Raw genomic sequence first — 23800 nt, forward strand, 5'->3', positions numbered from 1 at the left:
AATTGTAGTCTACCTCACACAGAGCTGCACCCTTAAACTACAGTTCCCAATGATTCCTTGAGGGGAGAAATGTGCTTTAACAGCATACTGTGTATGCAAGAGAACTCTTGGGGTGCCTTTTGTTTATTCAGTATCCCAATCCTTCTTCCATCATGAAAGTCAAGGAGGCACACAATGAGATTCTGGGTGGCTTCTCATCCAGGTACTGGCCAAACCTAGGAGATTTCTGGATTGTCACTATTTTCAGGTAGGATTGAATCATGTTTTGGCAAGCCCACGTTGCACAATGACTGCTGACTGGGACGTTTTGTGCAGCAAATCCCCTTCTCCAAAAGACCGGGCTTTTTGCGATAAGGAAAGTGAGGAGGGGATTGCGCTAGAAAGTGTGGGTGCTTTGATGGAACATCATCTAACCGCAGATCAAAAGTACTGCTGAAGCCAGAGCGATACTATAAATCAAGTTGTGGCTTTTCCCGTTGGGCAGCCCTTCTGTCGTTTGCACCAGTTTGCATAAGAAGCCTCTCAAGATGGTTGGATTCTGAGAAGCGTCTCTTGTGTTTCTAAGCAGCTAGTACGAGCTGAGAGCCAGCTGCAATGCCAGAGCTTGCAAGCAGCTAGTTCTCAAAGCAGGAGGAGGAGGAAGAGAAGGAGCTATATATATTATGTATATATAATATATTACACACATGGGAAGCTGATGCTTCGATTGACGAGCACGGGGGAGTTACTGCTTCCGCTTTTTTCTTTAAGGGGGGAAAAAGCCACACACAACCAAAAATCCTTAATAGGGGAGGAAAGACGCGAGCGAGAAGGAAGCGCCTTTTCAAAATCCACCCACCTCTCTCCCCACCCCCTCCAGCTCTCCGGCAGCCTTGGAAACGGCATTTGCGCTGCCTCCGCCGCTGCGTTCGGGCAGGGACCGGTTCAAAGCAAGGCAAGGGATTAAGCGCAGGGCGAGCTTTTCGCAGCCGCGGGGGCAGCCAGCGGAGAGGCGCCGGGGGGCCGCATCCCCGCGGCGAAGGATGGAACTTTGAGCGCGCCGGGGGCAAGGAATCCGTTCCCGGAGTGGAAAGGATCCCTCGGATCGTCTCCAAGGCTTGTTGGATCCAAGTCTCCAGTCTGAGGGATTTATTTAACTGGGTGTTTTTTTTTGGAACGACTTACTGATATATTTTTTGCCCGCAGGCAAATCTGCAAAGAGGAGACTTCCGTGCGCCTGCGGGGGGCTGGGTCCACTACCCACTCTGATCTATACGGGACGCTGCGGGATTAAAGGACCGGCGACACCCCCCCCCAAATCCCCCCCCCAGTGGTCGCAGCGGAGGGCTGTGTGCGCGCGCGCCGCGACCCGCTTCCCCGGCGCGCAGTTGCTGCGCTCTCCTGCCTCGCTCGGAACGCCTTGGAGAGCTGCCGCGGACGGAGCGCGCTTAGGACCCCTCCCCAGCCCCTCCAGCGGCGCCTGGGGCTCCGCCTGCCGCGGGGGAAGCCCGTGCTCGTTGCCTCCATCACTCCCCCGGAGGGGCCTTGCCCCACGTGCGCGACCCTGCGCCCAGGACCGCGCCGCCTCCGCCCCTTGCCATCCATGCGCTCGGCCGTGCGCCCGGACGCCTTTGGTCCTGTTCTTCTTCCTGCTCCTGCCTGGGACTAAGGCGCCTCCTCCTTCTCCCGGTGGATGCCTCCGGGAAGCGGGCGGAGCGCGCAGCCGGGGAGGGGGGCTGCCGCTGCCGCCGCCGGAGTACATGCCAGTGCCCTCTCCTGCTCCTCCTCCACCACCTCCTGCTGCTGCTGCTGCTCTTCTCACCAGAATGCTTTACTTCCAGATGGTGATCATGGCAGGGACTGTGATGCTGGCTTATTACTTCGAGTACACCGACACCTTCTCGGTCAACGTGCAGGGCTTCTTCTGCTACGAGAGCGCCTATCGCAAGCCTTACCCGGGCCCGGAGGAGAGCAGCGCGGTGCCCCCCGTGCTCCTCTACTCGCTGGCGGCGGGGGTGCCCGTGCTGGTGGTAAGCGTCGCTGTCGGCAAGCGAGGTCCCTCCCCTCTCCCTCTCCCACCCTCTGGGTCTGTCCCCCTTTTTCTGGCACACCCCCACCCCCGGGAAATATATACAGTATAGGCTTTTCGCCTTTTAAGTTGCTCAACTTGTTGACAAGGTGTCAGGAGGGCACAGCGGTGCCAACTTGAATAAAATTTGGGGTGGGGGAGGCAGGTAAGCCCCATTCCACATAATTGATCACATGATGGGGCACACCCACACCATTGGAATGCCAATGCCTATCAACTTTGGGGAGGCCCTCAAATATTTTATTGGGGGGCGGGAAGGCAAAGGGACCTCAGCCCCTAGGAGTTGGCACCTATGGGAAGGCACAAGGAGGGGGCAATAAATTGAGGGGGGTGGAATCCACTGTCAGTGGGTCAGTTGTTTGGGGGTAAGAAATCCTCCTTCATGCTATGCCTTGTTAGTATTTTGAGTGCTGGAATATTATCCAACATTCTTGCACTTCTGTTCCTTTATTGGGATCAGATAGTGCAACCCCTTTTTTTTTGCTTGAGTCCAAATTTGTTCCCTGGTGCCTTTGAGATGGGTTCAGCAATTGGGCCACCAGTTGGACTCTCTCATTTGGGGAGGGGGCTCTCCACTCTTCTCAGCCATTTTCTAAGGACAGCTAGTTGAGAGAGGGCCTTCGGGTTTTCAGAAAAGCTAGATTCAGTGCTAGTCTGTTTCGGAGAAGGAATAGTGCCTCCCCTGCCCCCATCCTTCTTTAAAAACCCAACCCAACCCTGACATGATTTTTGTTTGGCTCCATTCAAAGCATGTGTTAGTCACAGATCCGGTGGGTAGCATTCTGGAGGAGACCAGTTGCTGATAATAGCCACATGTTAATATTTCAGCCAACGGGGGGAAAAAAAAGACAAGCTTGGTTATTTCTGACAGTAGATCGCTATTTAAAATGGAGCAGGTGCTTCTTCTGATTTCTGCCTAGTACATTTAAGAGATATACGGTGTGGCACGTGGCATGATGTGCAAGTGAAATCCTAAAAACCTGCTACTTATATGTGGTTTTCTGTACATATCTTTTTTAAAAAATAGAAGTAATTACACACACACGCACAGATATGTGGCTGTGTTGTAATGCAGTTCAGCTGGGTTCTCAGCTGGGGGCTGGGGAAGAATATCAGCAGCAAAGCAACAAAACATCTGCCTTTAAACGGCTCAGTGTACAAGTTGTAATGTCAGCTGACAAAAGCATTAGCATCATTTAATAATCCTTGACCATATTGAACAGATGAACAGAAAGGGGAGTGTGTGGCTGTTAGGGCTGGATTATATATAGACATGAACGCACACATGCGTGCGTGTACATACACACACACACACACACACACACACACACACACACACAGAGAGAGAGAGAGAGAGAGAGATACTGCATAGAATTAGTCTTGTTCTCGAATCTGCTGATTTCCCCCTTGGTAGCAGTAAATATTAAGGCCATAAAGATTAATGGTAATATTTTGGAATTTGCAGTTTAATAAAGCAATGCTCTCCTAGGAAATTCTGAATGGAAAACTAAAACTCAGAGAGAATTTCCTTTCCATCACAGCAGGGCTTTGCTTAGGAGTCTCTTTAATTATAAATCAATCACACTTGCAACCCTGCGAGTCTTCAGAGTGATTTTAAACCTGAGAGCCAACTTATGCCCTAATCAAGAAATAATTGAAGCCAGGGCTGGCACAGGTTGCCTCCCACCTTGCAAATGTTAAGACAGAGCATTGGATAGAATGATATTGTGCTTTTCTCAGGCCAGGGAGAACTGGAAATGGGAAAACTTTTTGAGTACCCTTCCAAGAAAACACACACAAAAACTTAATGTTTTAAACTATGCAACTGCCTGTCCTCTTTTTAAAAGCTTCTTTGCTATTCAGTTTCTCTCTCTCTCTCTCTCTCTATATATATACATATATATATACATATAACAAACAACCCCCATATACCTCCACACCCAAAAAACATTCCACGCATCTACACAGTAAATGATAACAACTGAACATTAAGCAGGGTTGTACTATAATTTTGTGTTGATTTTAGCAGCTAAGGGTCTTCACTTCTTAACAGAGAGTGACATATTAAAATTTGCTTGCATTATAGGATGGGTCAAAGAAGGGAAAGCATTTGACTGTAAAAATGTCACCTGCTGACACTGAAGTAAAAGAGACTTAAGGTTGCAATCCTGTGCACATTTACTTGGGAGCAAGCAACACTGAACTCTGTGGGACTTGCTTGAGTAAGCATGCTTTGGATTGTGATGCAAGTCAGTTCCTTACATGGGGTGCAGGGAGGTGGCAGGGCAGGGGAAAAGAGAGAGAGAATATTAGCCCATAATTCCCATAGGGCGCTGGGGTATTTTTTAAAATGCAATGTAAGCTGAAATCTACTTCCATCAGATACCTCAAATGTAATTAACAGCAGGTATGTGATAGACACCACTGTTGCCGGTGTCAGCAAAAAACCTCAAAGGCATTGCATACGGAAGGTGTCATTTTCTTAATACATTTGGCCCCTTATAGGAACCCTTTAGCAAGTCCATGAGGGCAAAAGATTCTTGCATTGCAAGGGGTTGGACTAGATGACCCTCGTGGTCCCTTCCTACAATACTCTGATTCTGTGAATGTACAGTGCCTTTGCATGAAATGTATTGGAGCAATTAGGGACCCTATTCTTCTCTCCAAATAATTATTTTTGTATCCATGTGAGTGCAGTATGGACCCAGCGGTATGTAGCGTGAATGTTATTTTGTTAGCTTGGCTTCATTAGGTGGGCAGGGGAATCTAGGTGTATGAAGTTCCAAGAATGGAGAGGATCATGATAAATCACAGTCAAGACCTCCATACATCTAAAACACTCTGTCGTGGATCCTCAGTGATCCACACTGGACTTGTGGCTGTGTCTGTATCATCCCAACGTGATTTCGAAAGAAGGAAGTTCACAGCTGCTTTTGTGTGGCTGTGCGATTCTGGATTATTACCCCAGTCCACAGAATTTCACAAGCAGAGTCAGCGGTACCTACATGACTGCATCTCTGCATATTCACCTGTGGAAGAGGCGATTGCTGATCGGTTGGAGCGGCACAAGTTTAGAAGGGGATGCTGGGTTCAAAACAGCCGAGAAACACTGCCTGTGCCCTGTCATTGATTGGTCCCATTGATTCTATAGTTGAGTTTGGCACCTTTAGAGCTTTCTGCACAGATCAGCCATTCCCGATACAGGGATCTCATATCGAAAGAGATGGCATGAAAGAAAGAGGACACATGGGGGAATAAACCTCCTTTTTAATTAGCTGCATCACATGACTCTGTCACTGCATCCAATGCACATTGGCTGCCAGACTTGTTTCTCAAGATACAAGATATTAATTTTTAAGGAGATTTGTGGTCCAGTTAAATATTCATTACACACTTCTATCTGGCAAGACTGTTTAAAAAGTGGCCGTTAGATACATTTTCTCCTCCTTATTTATCTTTCCAAATGCCTTGTTGCAAGCAGGAAACAGCATTGTGTGGCCAGGCGGAGGACCCCCCCCCCCGACCCCAGGCGACACCCAGGTAGAATAATGACTTGTGGCGCATGTTATGGGATTAAAATTGCCCACAACTTTATTAAACTTTCAGATGCAGGAAGACCTTGGCTTTGGCATTGGGTGTTTATCCCTCCCAGTTCCTAGTCAGGGATCTGGGGCACATCAGGGTTAATCAATTTATCTATCTGGGGATTGGGCTGGCTCTGGAAGATGTATGTTTAAGCAGAGAGGCCCCCCCCCCATCTCGCTGCCACACAGGGGAAAGCATTGACAACTTTTCAGCGTATGGCCAGTGACTCCCCTCAGCACAACCCCTTTAACGGGGAACCCTGGGATCGCCGCCACAGGGGGGCCGTGTATCACAGCTTCACGCCCCCAGTGAAGATAGGCCAAAGGATTCCTCCCAAGGCCTGAAACCACCAAAGTTGTGGCGTTTTGCTATGGGGATGGCGAAACCTGCAAATGCAGGGAAATTCCTTCCCGGTCCTTTAACAGCAACCATTGTTAAGACCATAGCAGCACCCGCATGCCTGTAAATAAGATGTTAACCTGCAATAAAAGGCCTAAACTAAGGGAGGGTATGTGCCAGTTTTAATCCCCCGCTGGCTCTAGGCAAATGCCAATGCACTGGGCAGGAGAAGCTCTGGAGCCGACTGAGGACTCCCTTACCTGGTCCATTCCCCTGGCTATGCCTCCCCAGCTGTGATTGGTTCATTGAGCTGAGGTTAGGCAGAAACCTCTAGGTTTGCAACTAGGGGAGGCAGTCCAGGATTGCTTTGCTGGAAGTCGCGTTGGATCGGGGATGCCACACAAATAGCGCCCTCCATTTGATGGAGAATGGACATTATGTATTCCTCAGCTATGTAAAACATATAGCAGAGAAATGGATCTATCTGATTACTCTACCTATCCCCAGGTGTGTCGGGTCGGGCCTCATCGGGGGGGGGGGGCTTTTATGCATGCATGACAGCACACATGCCACACCCTGCCCTCCATCAGGCCATGCCTGCTGGGACATGTAGGTACCTGCTGGGATGCTCTGGCAGTCATGGGACGAGGGAGGGCGAAAATTGCCCTCCAAGCCTCCTGCCCAGTGCGTTGGCATTTGCCTAGGGCCAGCGGGGGATTAAAACTGGCACACACACTAGTTATCTCTCGCTTGGATTACTGCAATGCGCTTTACTTGGGGCTACCTTTGAAGGTGACCCAGAAACTACAACTAATTCAGAATGCGGCAGCTAGACTGGTGACTGGGAGCGGCCGCCGAGACCATGTAACACCAGTCGGGAAAGATCTACATTGGTTCCCAGTACACTTCTGAGCACAATTCAAAGTGTTGGTGCTGACCTTTAAAGCCCTAAATGGCCTCAGTCCAGTATACCTGAAGGAGCGTCTCCACCCCCATCATTGTGCCTGGACACTGAGGTCCAGCTCCAAGGGCCTTCTGGCAGTTCCCTCATTGCAAGAAGCCAGGTTACAGGGAACCAGGCAGAGGGTCTTCTCGGTAGTGGCACCCGCCCTGTGGAACGCCCTCCCACCAGATGTCAAAGAGAAGAACAACTACCAGGCTTTTAGAAGACATCTGAAGGCAGCCCTGTTTAGGGAAGCTTCTAATGTTTAACAGACCACTGTATTTTAATACTTTGTTGGAAGCTGCCCAGAGTGGCTGGGGAAACCCAGCCAGATGGGCGGGGTATAAATATATATATATTTAAATTATTATTATTATTACACAGAGAAACTCCCCTTCCCTCCACCAGCGCCTTCCCTTATACCCAAGTCATTTAGTACAGGCAGGAGTCCCTTCATTTTTCTTCTGCCCCCTCTGCCTTTAGAACCTTGGAAAACAGCTAATTCAAATAGTGTGATGATGGACTAGTGCAGCAGCTGTTGTTGTTGTTTTGCCCCACCCATCTGGCTGGGTTTCCCCAGCCACTCTGGGCAGCTTACAGCATATCTGAAAACATAATAAAAACATCAAGCATTAAAAACCTCCCGAAACAGGGCTGCCTTCAAATATCTTCTAAAAGTTGTGTAATTCTTTTATCTCCTTGACATCTGAAGGGAGGGCGTTCCACAGGGAGGGCACCACTACTGAGAAGGCCCTCTGCCTGGTTCCCTGTAACTTCACTTCTCGCAGTGAGGGAACCAGCAGACAACCCTTGGAGGAGGACCTTAGTGTCCGGGTTGAACGATGGGGGTGGAAATGTATAGAGAGATGTGCATTAGTAATGTTTACGAACTGCCCTTGTGTCCTGAGTCATCATAGTGGCATACAACAACTGAAACTCAACCAAGTTTCACACTGAATGAAACACTTTAAAAACAGCTTTTCCACATGGGGTGAAAGGCACTTTTATCTGAGAAACTAAAGAGTTGTGCCTGAGTACACCACTACAGTGGGATGACTGCAGAGACCCTAGTAATTGAGAAACAACCACCTCCAGTTTCCTCAGGTAATAGTAATAGTAACAACAACAACAACAACAACAACAACAACAACAACAACAACAACAATATATTATTTATACCCCGCCCATCTGGCTGGGCTTCCCCAGCCACTCTGGGTGGCTTCCAACCAAATATTAAAATATAGTAATACATCAAACGTTAAAAGCTTCCCTAAACAGGGCTGCCTTCAGGTGTCTTCAGATTTGAGTACGAAGCCAGTTTTCTGCTACATACAAACTTGGGGAAGTGTTTGTTCGAACTTTAGTTCATTAAAACAAACCAGGATCAAACTATGGTTTGATATCCAGCTAACTAAAACAACCAAAGTTCCTTGAGATCGTCATATGTAACGAAATACTACAGTTTAGTCAAAACGGAAAGTGGAAGCTTTCATTCTGTCATGTGAAAAGGAACTGGAGGGGCAGAATGGAAGTCTGAAGCTTGCTATGGCTCCTTCCTAATAATCTAACTATAGTTTCTCTAGGTAACCATAGAGTAGTACTCAGCTAGATGTGCTAGCAGAATGGAATTTTTCCCTCCCTGCCACTTCCAAATCTGCTCCACAGGGCTGGGGAACCTTCATAATAGATTTTGGGGGTGCACAGGGTAGGGGGAAGAATGTGCTGCTTAAAGCTACAAACGATAGCTTAGATAAGGCACCCATGTGGTGCCTTCTGGATGCTTCTGAAGTCCCATCAGCCTCAGCCAGCATAGCCAGTGGCCAAGAATGTTGGGAGTTGTAATCCATCAACATCTGGAGGGCCCCACATGGGCTACCCCTGGTTTAGACAATCTTCCAAATCTTGTGTGTGTGAGACACATGAGCAGAGATAAATGAAAACCAAAAGAAAGAGTTGTATATTTGTTGAGTAACTGCTGGGAACGGCTGTTAGATTCCTCCTTGCTTGTACTTTTGTACGTGGGTAGCATAATCAAGACAGAGCTCTCAGCCAATTTTAGGCATGGTGACAGGATGGAAGAGAGAGGCAGAGTCTTAAGTATGTGAGCTTCAAACAATTCTACCATTTTTTGTGTGGATCAAAATCTGTACCCCAAATTGTGCCTCGAAGGCCACCAGAAGCCAATTTGGACTGCGGAATAAGTAGCTGAGTATTCTCTTTCCTTTACTGATTGAAGTATTTAATATCTAGAGGTCATAGTCATGTCAAGATATTTTTAGTTTTTCTGTTATGTCCTGAAATCTATTTAAGAAAGAAAAGGAGAACTGTCTCGCTTGATTCTCCACTGTGTGTGCTTTTCTTTGTCAAAAACATGTGAATTGTTATACAGAATTTTTTTATTCAGTTCTACTTACAACCTTTCCTACTATGCTTCCTGTTTCTTTAGTAGGACTGCTTGCCTTTTTTGAACTCTTGCCTTTGAAAGCTGGGAAATACATGTTAGCCTAATCTTTCACCTACAGTTGAAATGATGTGTATATATTACTTTTCCAGGAGGACTGCAGTTAACCTACCAGATGTGCTATGAAAAGATGTGCCAATGGCCAACAACTTAGATATGTCTTTGAAAGGTGGTTAGATACATTCATGGAGGTCAAGGCATGATGGCTGTATGCTATCTCCAGGATCAGAAGCCTTTGAATACCAATTTCTGGGGAGCAATAGCAGGAGAGGGCTATAGTCCTCCTGTCCTGCTTGTGTACTTCCCATAGGCTTCCCATCTGAGCAAGGGGATGCTGGACTAGAAAAGCCTTTCATTTGATGACTCCTTTTTTCTATTGTGCTTTATCCCTTCTGCTTTCAGTGTCAAACAAAGTTTTCTTCTATCCCTTTATCACCATTTTATTAAAATGCAAAAAGAATATCTTGATAGCTTGATAGCTTCTGTGGCACCCGATGCCACAGAACCATTTGGGCATATGACTTTTGCGAAGTGTTGTGATGGTTTTGTTGCTTTTAATTTACCCTTGTAATTTGCCTGGATGTTCTGGTAAATGCAAACTGTGTGTCTTTCTGCTTCTCCTGACCTTTAAGAGGTACTGAGCCAGGGGTGGGGAACCGAATCTGGCTAGCAGACCAGATCCTGATCTCCTCATAGGGCAAGTTTGATATGTGGGTAGCCCCGCCAACAGTCAATCACTATTACATCACCATGACAACAGTTCAGCATCCTTCTTGCTCTGAACTCTGATCCAGATAAGAGCGGCCAACTTAGGGGTGCTCTCAGAGTCCCCCAAACTCATCTTTCCTTCAGAGGTATCTTGGTAAGTCCCTGGCTCCTAGCATAGGAGAGTTGAGACTCTTCTCATCGTCAAACTCTCCTTGAGGTTAGCAGACAAATTCCCTTCTCACCTCCCTCAGTGCCTCTTCCAGTAAGGAATTTACTTCCTGGGTTTCTACATCAGGTTGCAACCCAGAAGGATTTCCCTGTCATCTCTGAGGCTGAGACAGTGTTTCTCTGTTTATCTCTTCCTTCCAAATCTATGCTGCTCCTCTGGCTGCCTCCTTCCCACCTTCTCTCACTCTTCATAGTATGCAGAGGAGCAAAAGCACCCCTCACACAGCTGTGAGGTTCCATAGAGGCAAGGCTCAGTTATGTCAAGCCCCTGATAAGTCCCAGCTTTCAGCCAGCCTCTGACAGTTTTGGGGGTTTTTTGGCCCACATGGGTTTTGCAAAGTGCTTTGCAAGGTGTTGTGTTAAGCAGCTGTTCTGAATTCCCCAAGCTGCATGCACTTTCCCTTGCCACGGGAGGGAGGTGCTTGGAAAATGAATCTCTTCCCCCTCTCCAAATAAACACATTCAACAAGAGAAGGTTTTCTATTTGGATTGTGGCTGGCTGGTGCTGGTGCTGCAACACCACTCACAACAGTTGCAAGAAACAGTTGAGAGAGCTGACTCGGATACTCAGCAAACAAAAGGGGCTTCAACGTTCTCGGGGCTCAACAAGAGTTTCATTGAGAAGGAGGGATCAATATTTTTTAAAAAACCTTTTGCGCAAGCACAGTAGTAGTTGACTTTGGGTGCCTGGAGTGCTGAACATTGACCTTGTAGCTACAGAATGCAGTTTAACATTCTAGATAGACATTGGCTTGTAATGCAACAGAGAATCATAAGCAGAACAAGTTCATAAACCAAACCAGATTCATATTCAAGCTTTGGCAATATCACTGCTTGAGAGACCAAGGGCCATGTAGGAGCAGAAATGGTCTCCCTACTCCTCATTACCAGTGTTAGAAACTCAGATTTATAAGCTAGGACCAAATGGATCCTTAAACCAAGGTTACAGTCACCAAAACGACATGTCTAGTTGTCATTTTGGGGCAAGACAGCTCTAAAGTCTTGTTTTTGAAATGATGGACTGACTGTGAGTGATTATCAGTTAAACATCTGGCTAGTTCAGATGCAACTTTGAGTTAAGGTTAAGAGCTTTGAAAACTTAAAGAAGAAAAGTCACTTGATCCAGGGACAGTCCACATATATATATTGGCTTAGTCTGACCTCTTTTCCTTAATGGTGACGTGGACATTCATAACACAGGGATATTCTTCACAACTGTGAGCAGGGCATTGCGGGCGGGGTGTAAGGGAGGATAGGCTAAAACAATTAACTGTAATGTTGTTCGCTGCTCCTGCTCAGGCTGCATGGAAAAAGGATTTTGGTTTCTGAAGTTCATTCTGGCTGTGCGGATAAAATAGAACTGATAGAATTCTACAGGGTGTGGTATTAGTGTGTGAAAACAGCCAAGATCCAATGATGCCCAGGCATGCAGTTCCAGATGGTGCAGATGTCTGGCACCCAAGCATCTTTGCTTGGTCGCAAGTGGCCAATAGTCAGATGTGAAATGTGGCTGGCTAATTTCGAACACTGTTCATTACATAAAGGTTATATGGCATATCAACTAATAAGCAGAAACACCATCCAATCAAATGTGATTTACTTATAAATGTGATATTATTATTATTTGTCAATAATAAAAAAATCCACATAATTCATTAGATAGGGTGTTTTGTTGTGGTTCCTAAATGTCTTGTTGCAGCTAAAATGTGGCTTTTCAAGGACAACTTTGAGTGGGGCTGCTGCTTTAGTCGATGGCAGCAAAAACAACATGTCTTGTGGCACTTTAAAGACTTAACAAATTTATTAGGGCATAAGGTTCTGTAGAGACCAGAAAAAGTTTGTGCCATAATAAATTTGTTAGTCTTACAAATGTGCCATGGGGCACTTGGTTGTTTCAAGGACAGTAGCACAGACCTGAAAACTTGAGAAATATGTCAACTTCTCACATCTCGAGACTTTCTCCCCAAGGCACAGCAGTCAGAAATCACCTTTCTTGGCACTGTTATCATTTGTCCTGTCCTTGGTGGAACATGATTTTCTGGCTACCGCTGTGAACACGTTTTGTATCATTTGAACAGAAAGGAAGGAAATAAATTTTCTGCCCAAACAATTCAGTGCTCTTTAAGCAATCACCACCTATCTGTTAAAAATTGAGCTCAGAATCGTGAGCATTAAGATTTGGATTTGGGGCTCACATTTTGGATTTAGCCTTTTGATGCCTTCTTTGAAGTTTATTGAGCTGTCAATTTTAGTACTTGGTAGCATTTCAGGACTGATGGGGGCACATCCTGGTGATGTGTAGATACAATGCCTGCTCCCTGTGAAGTAGGGGTGGGGAACCTGTAGCCCTCCAGATGGTGGACCGCAACTCCCATCATTGGCTATGTTGGTTGGGGCTGATGGGAGTTGGTGTCCAACAGCAACTAGAGCTTTCCTGTCTCTGCTGGAAAAGATGCACAGTGTCTTACAAAGCACAATATATTGTGGGTTTCTTTCCCTTCCCACTTTCTGTCCTTCTTTCTGGAGTGAATTCTTGCTTCCTTTTCCTTTCAGCGATAACTATGATGTACATACATGCACCACCAGTGTAGGTGGTGATTTGGTTTTCTTGTAATCCCAGACTGCAAAAACTCTTTAAACTATGTTTTTAATCTCTACATTGCAGTAGTGATATCAGCCATGGTTAGTGTTGAGAACATGAACCCTAAACCATGGATCATAGCAACCAGGGAAGGGAGGAATCTGTGAAGTGTGCAAACCATGGCTTTCAGCTTTGTACATGCACTGGTTCTTGGCTAATCACTTTCAACCATAAATGAGTAACAATGAATGTTGCCTTTTGATGCAGATATACATTTCACATTGCTTGAAGTTGAGAGGATTCTGCACATCTACCCTTTTAGTCAACTTTCTCAATCCTGAACACGTTGCATGGAATCCTTTTTAAAAATTATATTTCAATAAGATATAATGCCACATTTTGTGCTAGAAAAGCTTTATTTACAAGGGTAGTGACTGAGAATCTTCATACCTCTAGAGTAGGTCCCATTGTTTCAATAGCACACAATAGTGTGTTGCCTGTTTCATGTAATGTAAAGGAAATGCACCGTGTATGAACAATGATTAGTTGTATGGGTGAAACAGTAATCACAGAGCATCCAGACTGAGCTTTCATGCTTTCCCTTATCACCCAATCCTGTGCGATGCAGGCAGTTTATGCCTTCAGCTGTGATTTGATGGGTGCGTTATTGAATGATGTACAGTAGAGGTGTGTGTCAATCATCCATTATTTTCATGCGTTGCAATCCTGCTGTTTTTGAGACATGTCAGATTCCATTTGGACTTAATATCATCACTAATGTGTTTAAGATCAGGATGCCAGTCATCATTATCTATGTCAAATGAGGGCACCATAGATGATAAGGAGAGCGAGCGTGATCCTTTTTGTAGTCCATTTCTAAGGCAACTTAGATGGTGACATACTGATGTTGTGGGTGCATATGTCATTGCAAATGCTTAGGATAAAGCTATTAGTACAGGCTATGTAGAAATACGAGGGACACGGGTGGCCCTGTGGGTTAAACCACAGAGCCTAGGACTTGCCGATCAGAAGGTCGGTGGTTTGAATCCCCGCGACGGGGTGAGCTCCCATTGCTCGGTCCCAGCTCCTGCCAACCTAGCAGTTCGAAAGCACGTCAAAGTGCAAGTAGATAAATAGGTACTGCTCTGGCGGGAAGGTAAACGGCGTTTCCGTGCGCTGCTCTGGTTTGCCAAAAGCGGCTTAGTTATGCTGGCCACATGACCCGCAAGCTGTACACCGGCTCCCTCAGCCAATAAAGCGAGATGAGCGCCGCAACCCCAGAGTCGGTCATGACTAGACCTAATGGTCAGGGGTCCCTTTACCTTTACCTTATATAGAAATACACAATCTATGCCCGTGGCAGGTGTCCCACACTGCCTTTCAACAGACCAGTAGCCAAATACAATATTTCCTTAGACCAGGGTTAAGGAGTCTCTGACCCACTGGTGCAATTCCAACCATCAAGGTCAGGGTAAAGAGGTGTATCTTCAACATGTCGTAAAAACTGTCTAGTGAAGGTGCCAGGCACACCTCTGTGGGGAGGGAATCCCACAAGTTAGGGGCCAACACAGAGAATGCCATCACCTCCGTCACCTTCTGAAGGCAGTGGAACTAACAAGAGGGCTTCCTCTGCTGATTTTCACACATGAAACTGTCTGTAGTGAAGAAGGTGGACTTTCAGATATTTGGGGCCTATGTCACTTAGGACTTTAAAAGTGCACATGAGCCCCTTAATTGATCAGTCTCCAAGGAGACACATTCTAGCCAGGTAAAAATAAAATGAGGTGGGTGAGGGATGTAGCCTGGGGAGAAGTGTGTGGGCTGGGGAGAGTCAAGAGGGTGAGACAGAGAGGCTGGGGGGGGGCAGCACCTGCCGTTGGCCATCCCTGCTCTAGAAAGAGGAAGTATTGACGTCCTCAGTATGCATTGTACGTAATACTGCCTATAACCTCACTGTATACAATGATAGACCAAATCACAATGCAGATCAGATACTACTCAGAGGGTGTGAGTTCTTTCTTCTGCTAGACTAAAACTGTTTTGCTGTCCATTAAGCAGAGGTGGATCAAGAGATGAGGACTTACAAAAAGTCCTTGCATTGGAGAAATGTGTGCTATTAAGGTCCCTTACTTGGGAGGGATGTGCCATAAACATAACTTGTTGGTCTTTTGAGCATAGAGCTATGTCATATCCAGCCCCTTGTGGGAAGGTTAGCCCATCCACATTGTTTCTCTCTTCCCCCTTACTCCTCTCAGTCATCTACTTTTTTTAAGGAAATGGAGTTCAGAAGGTGTGCTTGCTTGAAATTTACATGTTAATTGGGTTTTGGGCTCTCAGGTTAATTAGGTTTAACATCTGTTTCACACTGGGATTATTCCTGTGATTGACTGAGGAAGCGATGAGGGTTTTGAGGTCACCAGACAGGCCTTTGCATGTCTTGTCTCTTAACCCCCCAACTACACATTTTGCTCATATAATTCCCTGGGCTTGGGAACAGGCTAACCTTTAACTCTGCATGTTTCAGCTGATGCTGTTTGTCACACAACTTTAGTGACCAACATCCAGCTGAAGTAGGATTTAGTCAACGTGTGTATCTTTCGTTTAATGTCTCCAAATGTAGTGTAGTAAATAATAATGAACAGCTGTGAAATATACTCAGAACTAAAACCCCAGTGAGTTCAATGGGACACTGTTTCAAGGAGAGGGGGTGGGGCGCAGATGCTTCAAATAGCACTTTTGTAAGGAGCTAAGTGGGGATGCTCACCAAACCCTTGACTATCCTCCCCTCTTCTCCTTTGTACCCCTAATGTTGAAGGTGTAAAGGAGCAGTGCTGGGTAAGAGACTGCTAAACAAACAAACAAACAAACAAACAAACAAACAAACAAACAAACGGAAGTGTGTTTGCATCTGGATATGCAAGAGCTGATCTTGTTTTCCAAAGTCCTGCTAAACTTGTGCTAAAGAAGGATGATGAAAGAAGGGACACTTCTCTGAAATATGCTTCTGAATACCAGTTTCTGGAAACCACCGGAGAGAAAAGTGCTATTCTGCTAGTGTCCTGCTTGCAGGCTTACCATAGGCATTTGGGTGGCTATGGTCAGAAGAGCATGCTGCAATAGATGAGCCCTTGGCCTGATCCAGCAGGCCCTTCTTTTCAAACCTTGAACTAGTAGAAAATAATGTAGGAAAACAATTCATAACTGATGGTGCCAAAACAAATAATTAAAGCTTGTCTCAGTTTCAGAGTACATAGAAATTCTTCAGCCAGTCTGCAGCAATTACTGTAGCTAAGGCCTCTGCCAAAACCCCCAGATTGGCTGTGGTTCCCTAGCACATGTCAGGTAGGTGTTGGGAGGAGGGAAAGGACATGCATAGCCAAAGGGAGACATGTCTTTCAAACTTGATTTTCTGATCTGCTGTTGACCTTGCTTGCCTTTGCAGAAAACGTATTCAAGCAGTGATAGTTTTCTCTTTCTCTCTCATGATGACTGATTTATGCAGTAACACTGTAGACAGCAGCGGTTTCAAACTGTGTCCCAGGGAATCCTGTATTCCTTAGAGGTTTCTCAGAGTTTCCTCAATAGGCAGATAAATAATAGGGAGTGAGTTTCTCTTAAAATTTGCTTCCCCACCACGACTGATGCTCTCTCCTGTGCTGCCATAGGAGACTGTTAGCTGAGTCTAGGGGTCATTTTTGGTTCATGGAAAAAGTGACAGAGAGGCCCAACAGGACTGGTGAACCATACTTCATCTCCCCAGCCTTCCAAGTTCCGTCCTGTAGGGAGATGAAAATGCCCTCTGGGGAACATTCATTCTCTGCCCCCACATCCTGTCTCTTCAGCTAGAAGAAACAGGAGAGGAAGCACCAATCACTAAGGATTCCTCTCCCCCCACTACTTCAGAACATGTCAAGCAGCTCTGTGGCTGGAAGGTTGAGATCCACTTTAGAGGTGCAAGAACAAGCTACTGCTGAACTGGCTGGCTCTGTTTCTTATGCCAGAACACTTGTGTGGTGGAGATCAAGTTGCATCTTGAGAATTTCCTTCTGATGCCAGAGCCCCTCGCACAGTCAGTTGTGCATATGACTTTGTGTACAGGCTTGTGAGGCCGCGTGGATGGTATGTTTTCTTCCACTCATGGCCCTTTGGCTCTGAGCTTAAATGATTTATCGTAGCATGAATTTTTTCAGGCAACAGCATATGAAAGTTTATGCCACAATAAACCAGCTACTCTCTGAGGTGCCATAGCACTTTAAGGCTTACTGTAAATAGAAGTGCTGCCTGATTCTGAATATTACAGGCAAATCCTTTTGCCTTTTGCTAGGCTTTTAGTAATATTCTTATTTTTGAAAAAAACAACACCATGTATGAGCATCATTTTGTGTGTGCGTGTGTCCGTGTGTGCTTTCTGATTTGGCTCCTGTTAAAAACAGTCTTAAATACTCTGCAGTTTCGAGGCTGAAGAAGCAGATTGGATACGTGCTCACACCCGCACAAGAGGCCAATGTGCTATTCTTTTTGCGGTACCTCATATAAAAGATACAAGCTCAGTAACTCAAGCAATTTGTCTACCTGTTTGTCTCCGAAGGGCCTCCTGACCCACTCATTTATCTCTGCAATTCCCAGTTGACATGGAAGGTTTTGCGCATGGTGTGAAAAGACCAATGTTCTGTTGCACATACAGCCTTCATACTGTGGCTGTGGGTGACACGGCCCTAAAACTGTGCCTGTAATGAGGGTTTCTCATAGATGAGAGTCATATCCAGTCAGAGAGAATCTGCAGATCTGCAGTGATTATTGGGGGTCTGCGATTCAGCATTCCTTCCATTCTAAACCATTGAGTAATAGGGTTTGTGTTTGGAGTCCAAAGGAACAATCTGTCCTCTCCCCCCTGCTGGTTTCAGGAGGCACTGCCAGCCTTGGCGTTCTGAAAAAATGAGATTACTAACAGTTCTTTTAACTTTTCTCCCCCTCTACATAGTACATCTCTGAGGCTCGCTGGAGTCATGATGGCACTAAATAGGATGTGATTCACTCTAATCTATTGTCCCTGGGAAACTCGGAAATAAAATTCTGTATATTTCTTTAAGAAAAGCGATCGCTCATCTTCTCTAAATGAAACACTGAATGCAGGAATGCAGAAATAGCACTCCTATCCTGTATAGTCTTGTGCAACAGAGATTTGTAGCACTTAGCTCTGAAGAGGATAGGTTTCTCAGCTTGTCAGGGTTGGGGCAGTTTCCAGTTGGTACCCTTTGTACAGTTAGTACAATTTGTCATGGATGCTTTAGTTGAGATTCCTGCGCTGTAGGAGGTTTTTGGTCTAGGGTCTCTTCCAACTTTACAGTTCTATGACCATTGTATTAAGGAGAATATAGGATAATATGCAACAAAGTCTAAGACAGAAACCTTTCACTGGAAATCCAGAACTTGTCTTCATTTTAATCTCTGTCTGTTCAGCAGTTGAGTTTTTCATTGGGCCATTTGCTCTTCCCAGTCAAATATCTTTTTAAGAGGGGAGACATAAAGGGATATGTTCCTTGGAAATGGAGTAGCACATGTGTATTATTTTTATGAAGTAGAATGATGGGTAAGCAAATGCCAAGGGAAAAAGAATGTAACGAGCTTCCATCTGTTCCACTTGGCATATAGCTTTGCGGATTTTAATGGTAATTTTGCCTGTTTAAGGGGAGCTGATAGATGTTCCATTCCGTTCACAGAGACATGCACTTTATAGGGATCTTTTCTTGCTAGGTTTTGCCTACGCTAGGAAGACAGGCTGAAATCTTCAGCCTTCCTCCTGTGCGTTTAATTCCACCAAACAATGTCAATACTAATGCTGAATAAGGCAATGATAACTCTCTTAATGCCATCTTCAGAATGCTGGCTTGAGTCCTAAGTTCCTCTGAGTCAAACTCTGCTCAGGAGATGTTCCTACTAGTGGAATAGGGATACGGCAATTGCGTGGCGAGTTCCCACCCCCCTCCCCCATGGAAATAATGACACATGACACAATTATTAAGGTTAATGGGCCAAATAAGGCCACAACTTTATTGGTTACAGGGGATGAGTGGTATTGGCTTAGGCATTGGTCCTAACTGACTATATATGACTTTAGCCCGTCCGCTTGAAGTCCAGGAAGGGTTAACATCAACTAGGAACTCCCCCGGGGTCACCGATTAGGGGTTTGCATTAGGCCCTCACCTCCCCAGGCTTCGGACAGAGCCACGCCCCCTGGAATCCTTTATCGGACTGTCCTTCGATATGCGGGGCAGGTGATGGCGCTACCTACCCTCTTCCATCTACAGAACAATACCAATGCCTAATTGCCAATACCAAGAAAGTTGTGACAATTTGCTACGAGGTAGGCGAAAACCAAGTGGCTGCTGCCAATTTGCCAAGTGGAAAAATTCCTACCAGGCCCCTCAACGGTGACCAACCAAGGTCCATGGCAAGATCAAGGAACAAAAACCTTATAGGGCAGGAGGGTAGGGAAAACCGGAACAGCTGGCAGGTGGCAAACAGGGAGATCCCCAGCTGTGTTCTGCCTTAAATAGGGCAGGTCACGCCCCCAGAGCCAGCCGATTGGCTGGCCAGGGGGTGACATGGCTGGGAATCCCTCCAATCACACGGGGGCAGGGCTCCAGCCGCCACATGCGTGGTGGGGCTGTGAAGCCCGCAACCCCACCTCCTCTGTAGGGCAGAAGTGGCTTTGGGGACAGTTGCTCCTACAGCACCCCTGTGCCACCCCAAAATGGTTTAACTGTTTGTTTGCTTTTTTAAAAAAACAAACAGATTGGTAACATGAGGCCTGGGATGTTAATACTAAGTTAGGGTTACCATACGTCTGGAATTTCTTGGACCTAACCGGTAATCAGCCGTCGGAAATAGTGTCCGGGCGGAAATTGCTTTAATGTCTTGGAAAATCTGTATGTATGCCATGTCGGCAGTGTCGTTTGCAGAAGAAGCTTAACAACTTTGGTCAAAACTAAAATATGGCAACCCTATACTAAGTGCACTGAAATTTCAAAAGCAGCAAATAAGTAATCTGCAAAATCTGTATGGATGCCAAAGCTGTATTAAAAATCAACTAACAATTGACCAAGGAGAACCTGATTGTATCTTCAAAAAGGCAGAAGGTGCCTTGAAGGAAATGTCACACAATGCATTTCCAGGAAGCCAGGAATTTTATGCCACCCTAATAGTTCCATCAGCTTCCTTCATGGAGAAAGAAAGAAAGAAAAAAATCAAAAATTGAACTACTACGGCAATGGAAGCATAGTGCTGTTTTGTGTGTAGCATGACACCTACAAGAACTTACTTTAAAATAAAGCCCTTTGTTGTCATTGTCGAACATTGTCTATAAAGCACTTTTGCCTGTCAGCATTATTATACTAAGCATTAACTCTACACATTGTTATGTGTTGGTTCAAAAGAAAAACACTAAAAATAACGTGGTTGTTAAATCACATGGAAGGAAGAAACACCCTCTTCCCTGTTTTCAAAAGGCATATTTGGAAGGATGATACTGGCAGGAAAAGATGAGTTGCAAAAGGCAGGTTTACATGCATATTATGCAAAAACTTTGCAGAGACATTTTTGGAAATAATTCACATTGACGTTTAGGTGGCCATCTAGAGGCAAGTCTGTTGACAGTTCGATGAAATAGAAGCACGGGAAGAGATAAATGATCAAAGGCAGCAGTCAGAAGTGTCAGAGTAGATGTCACCTAAGATGGTTATTATATAATGTACGAGGAACCTACAACAAAATGTTGCTGGCAATGGTGCTCTCACCTCCTAATTGCTCAGGGTGCCTGCCAGCCATGCTCTCCTCCAGCCTTCCATTCCACACCCAAACTTCTCTGTTTTGCTTTTCTGATAGCCATCCTCCCATGCAGCAGTGGCTGGCAAGGTAGGGTGCCCCTTTGCTTACCTGTGCTCCCATCACGGTTGTTGCTGTGACATACCAGAAGGGTGAGAAGGAGGCAAAGTTGGTGTGGTGCAATTGCATTGGCAGGAGAGCTGGATTGACTCCATCACATTTGCATCTTGCTGCTGCCTCGCCCCTCCTTCTTGCCCTCCCAGTATGCCGTAGGGCAAACATTGATAGGTGGTCAGGTGAGCAGTTTTGCCATGTCAACCACTAACTATTTCCACGACTATTTCCTCAATGGGCTATTTTTTTGGAGTTTTTGCTCCCTTGGATATTCTGTCAAAAGTTTTTTTTTGTTTTGTATTCCTGAACACTTAGTGGTTCCCCCAAGCATGCAGATACTCCAGTCTTGTTTCTCAGTGGCTCTGTTTTGGCTATATAGTGGTATCTCGTGTTACATATGCTTCAGGTTACAGACTCCACTAGCCCAGAAATAGTATCTCGGGTTAAGAACTTTGCTTCAGGATGAGAACAGAAATTGTTCTCCGGCGGTGCGGCAGCAGTGGGAGGCTCCATTAGCTAAAGTGGTACCTCAGGTTAAAAACAGTTTCAGGTTAAGAACGGACCTCTGGAACGAATTAAGTACTTAACCTGAGGTACCACTGTAATCCTGTTGGCACTAGTTACCCGCACTCATTATTCAAAAAAAGTGACCAAACATTTGTATAGCGCTTTTAGGTGTTCAAAGCGCTCCACATTCATTATCTATTTGTAAAGATTACAACAACATTGTAAGGCAACCCTGCATTATCATCTCCCACACTGAGGGGGGAAACAAACAGCTTGCCAAAGGCTACTGTTGGGAGGAGGTCAGCAATAAAACACCCAGTGTCAGTGATGTTAACTCTTTATTCAAAGATGCCCAAACAGTGCAGGCCTAGCGATCACATCATCTCTTCCCTGTAGGTATTGCCCCAATGAGGCAGTTGTGAAGACTGAAAGTCGGTGCCTTCCACTGCTCTCTTGAGGCTCCTCCCCCAGTTCCTTCCCCAGCTTCTTTGTCTTGTCTCTCTTTGTCCCCCCCCCATTCCTCTCCATGTTCTGGGAGACCAGGGGGAAGGGGAGCTGGTCGCAACAGGAAGGGGAGACTCCCTGGCTTCTTCAGCAACCTGCTTCATCTCTGCCTCTTGGTCCCACTCCTCTCCAGCCTCTGCTTCTGCCACTGATTCTGAACTGCTCTCTGCCACTGCCTCCTTCTGCTCGCTAAACCCTGTTGCCTCTTCAGCTTCCTCTACCTCCTCCTCCCAGTCTGCTCCCTCTTCTCCCTCTGAACACTCATCGTCATTCAGGGGCGCCGACTTATAAAAAATATTGGGGGAGCCCGCGAAAGCTCATGAATAATAAATAAGCTCATGAATATGCAGATAAAGTGGCGCCGCCTCCTCGTGAGCGAATAGGGGAGAGCGTGCTGCGCCTATTAATCAGCTCCGAAGGAAATTGGGTGGAGCTTTTGCTCGGGAGGGAGGGCAGGAGGCATGCAGCCCGACCCTGTGCATTTTGGGCTGGGGGAGGGGCGGCGGTGGCGCTCTGCTGGAGGGGCGCCCGAGATTATTGGGGGGCGGAGCCCCCCCAAACGAATTTTTGAGGGGGCTCGGGCCCCCTCAGGCCCCATGGAGTCGGCGCCTATGTCGTCATTCCTCCACCAATCTCTGGGCTCTGAGCCTTCCTCCCTTGGGGGTTCCCCAGTTGATGCTTCCTCTGAATCCAGCCAGTCCATGACAGCTACTTACTGACTGTATGGCCCATGTGAGATGTTCAAGAGGCTTTACTGAAATATCAACAATAAACCAAACATCTGATCCTTTCATTATATATATATATATATATATATATATATATATGTGTGTATGCAGATATCATGTTTTAATAGTTGATGTTTCACTAAGATTCATCCACACTCCCTATTTTTTTTAAATTTCCAATAGAGTGGAGCATTTGTGGCTTCCAGTTATAGCTGTTGGTATAATGGTTGCCGTGAAGCAACCATTTTAAAATTGCTGTTAGATTTGAATTTCAAAGGAAGTTAGTATTGAATATCCATCTGGCATATATTTGTTCTATTCTGCATTGTGCAAACACCTGACCATAGGCTGTTGAGTCTCCAAAATTTCACATCTGATTGCTGCAATATCATGCTTGAATTCATTTCTTACTCACCTATTAGGGGTTTTCATGCCCACTGCTACAAGATGGCTTTAAATTCATAGGGCTGAGTAGGGAAGGGAGCATGGAGCAAGAGTGTCCTGGGAGAATATTGGAGATGCTGTACCTTAAGCGATGTAATCACGCATGGATGGCCTGAAGATCTTAATGTGCTTTATTGCTGCTTGTTTGCACAAGAGGCAGAAGTTTAGGAAAGGACAGATTGTTGTTGTTCTAGGTTCACATCTTCTTTTTTGCCATTTGATGCGTGAAGGCATTCTTGTGTATGTATCAATGGAAAGGTGAGATATTTATTCATAAACGGCCTCCACAGAAGTACATAATTTTGTTTTGCCTTTATAATAATAATAAATTTTATTTATACCCCGCCCTCCCCAGCCGAAGCCGGGCTCAGGGCGGCTAACAACAATAAAACAGTGCAAAAGTACAACACAACAGCACTCTAAAATCATTCATTATAAAATTAATTTACCTGGGCAAACGACACAGAGCCAGGTATGAGCATTCGGTGCTGTTCATCTGAGAAGGTGCTTATATAAGGCTAAAAAATCCACCCCTTTGTTCTTTTAAAAAGTACCCAAGTGCAAAGTCTGAGCATCCTTTTCAACAATGGTCACCTGAAAGAAGAGGCTTGCTATGTATCACAGCAATTCCTACAACCTCCGGTCCTAGTTTGCATTTCGGCTGCCAGTTGATTACCAATAGCTGTTTAATCCACTTCAACAAGGTAGACACCTAGAATTGCTGTGGATTCAATTCAAGTTTCGTACAACAGTAATTGCATTAACA

General features: G+C 45.7%; 1 protein-coding gene across 1 annotated transcript in view; it reads left to right on the top strand.

Moving 5' to 3' along the window:
• Positions 1-743: 743 nt before the first annotated feature.
• PLPPR5 (phospholipid phosphatase related 5) overlaps positions 744-23800 on the top strand; it is a 93678-nt gene continuing 70621 nt past the window's right edge. The window contains exon 1 of the mRNA XM_083511229.1: positions 744-2009. Coding sequence (XP_083367355.1) covers positions 1740-2009 — 270 coding nt within the window. The 5' untranslated portion in view covers positions 744-1739. The remainder of the gene's footprint in view (positions 2010-23800) is intronic.

Source organism: Podarcis liolepis (assembly GCF_965112155.1).
Source record: "Podarcis liolepis genome assembly, chromosome: 6".
NCBI lineage: Eukaryota > Metazoa > Chordata > Lepidosauria > Squamata > Lacertidae > Podarcis > Podarcis liolepis.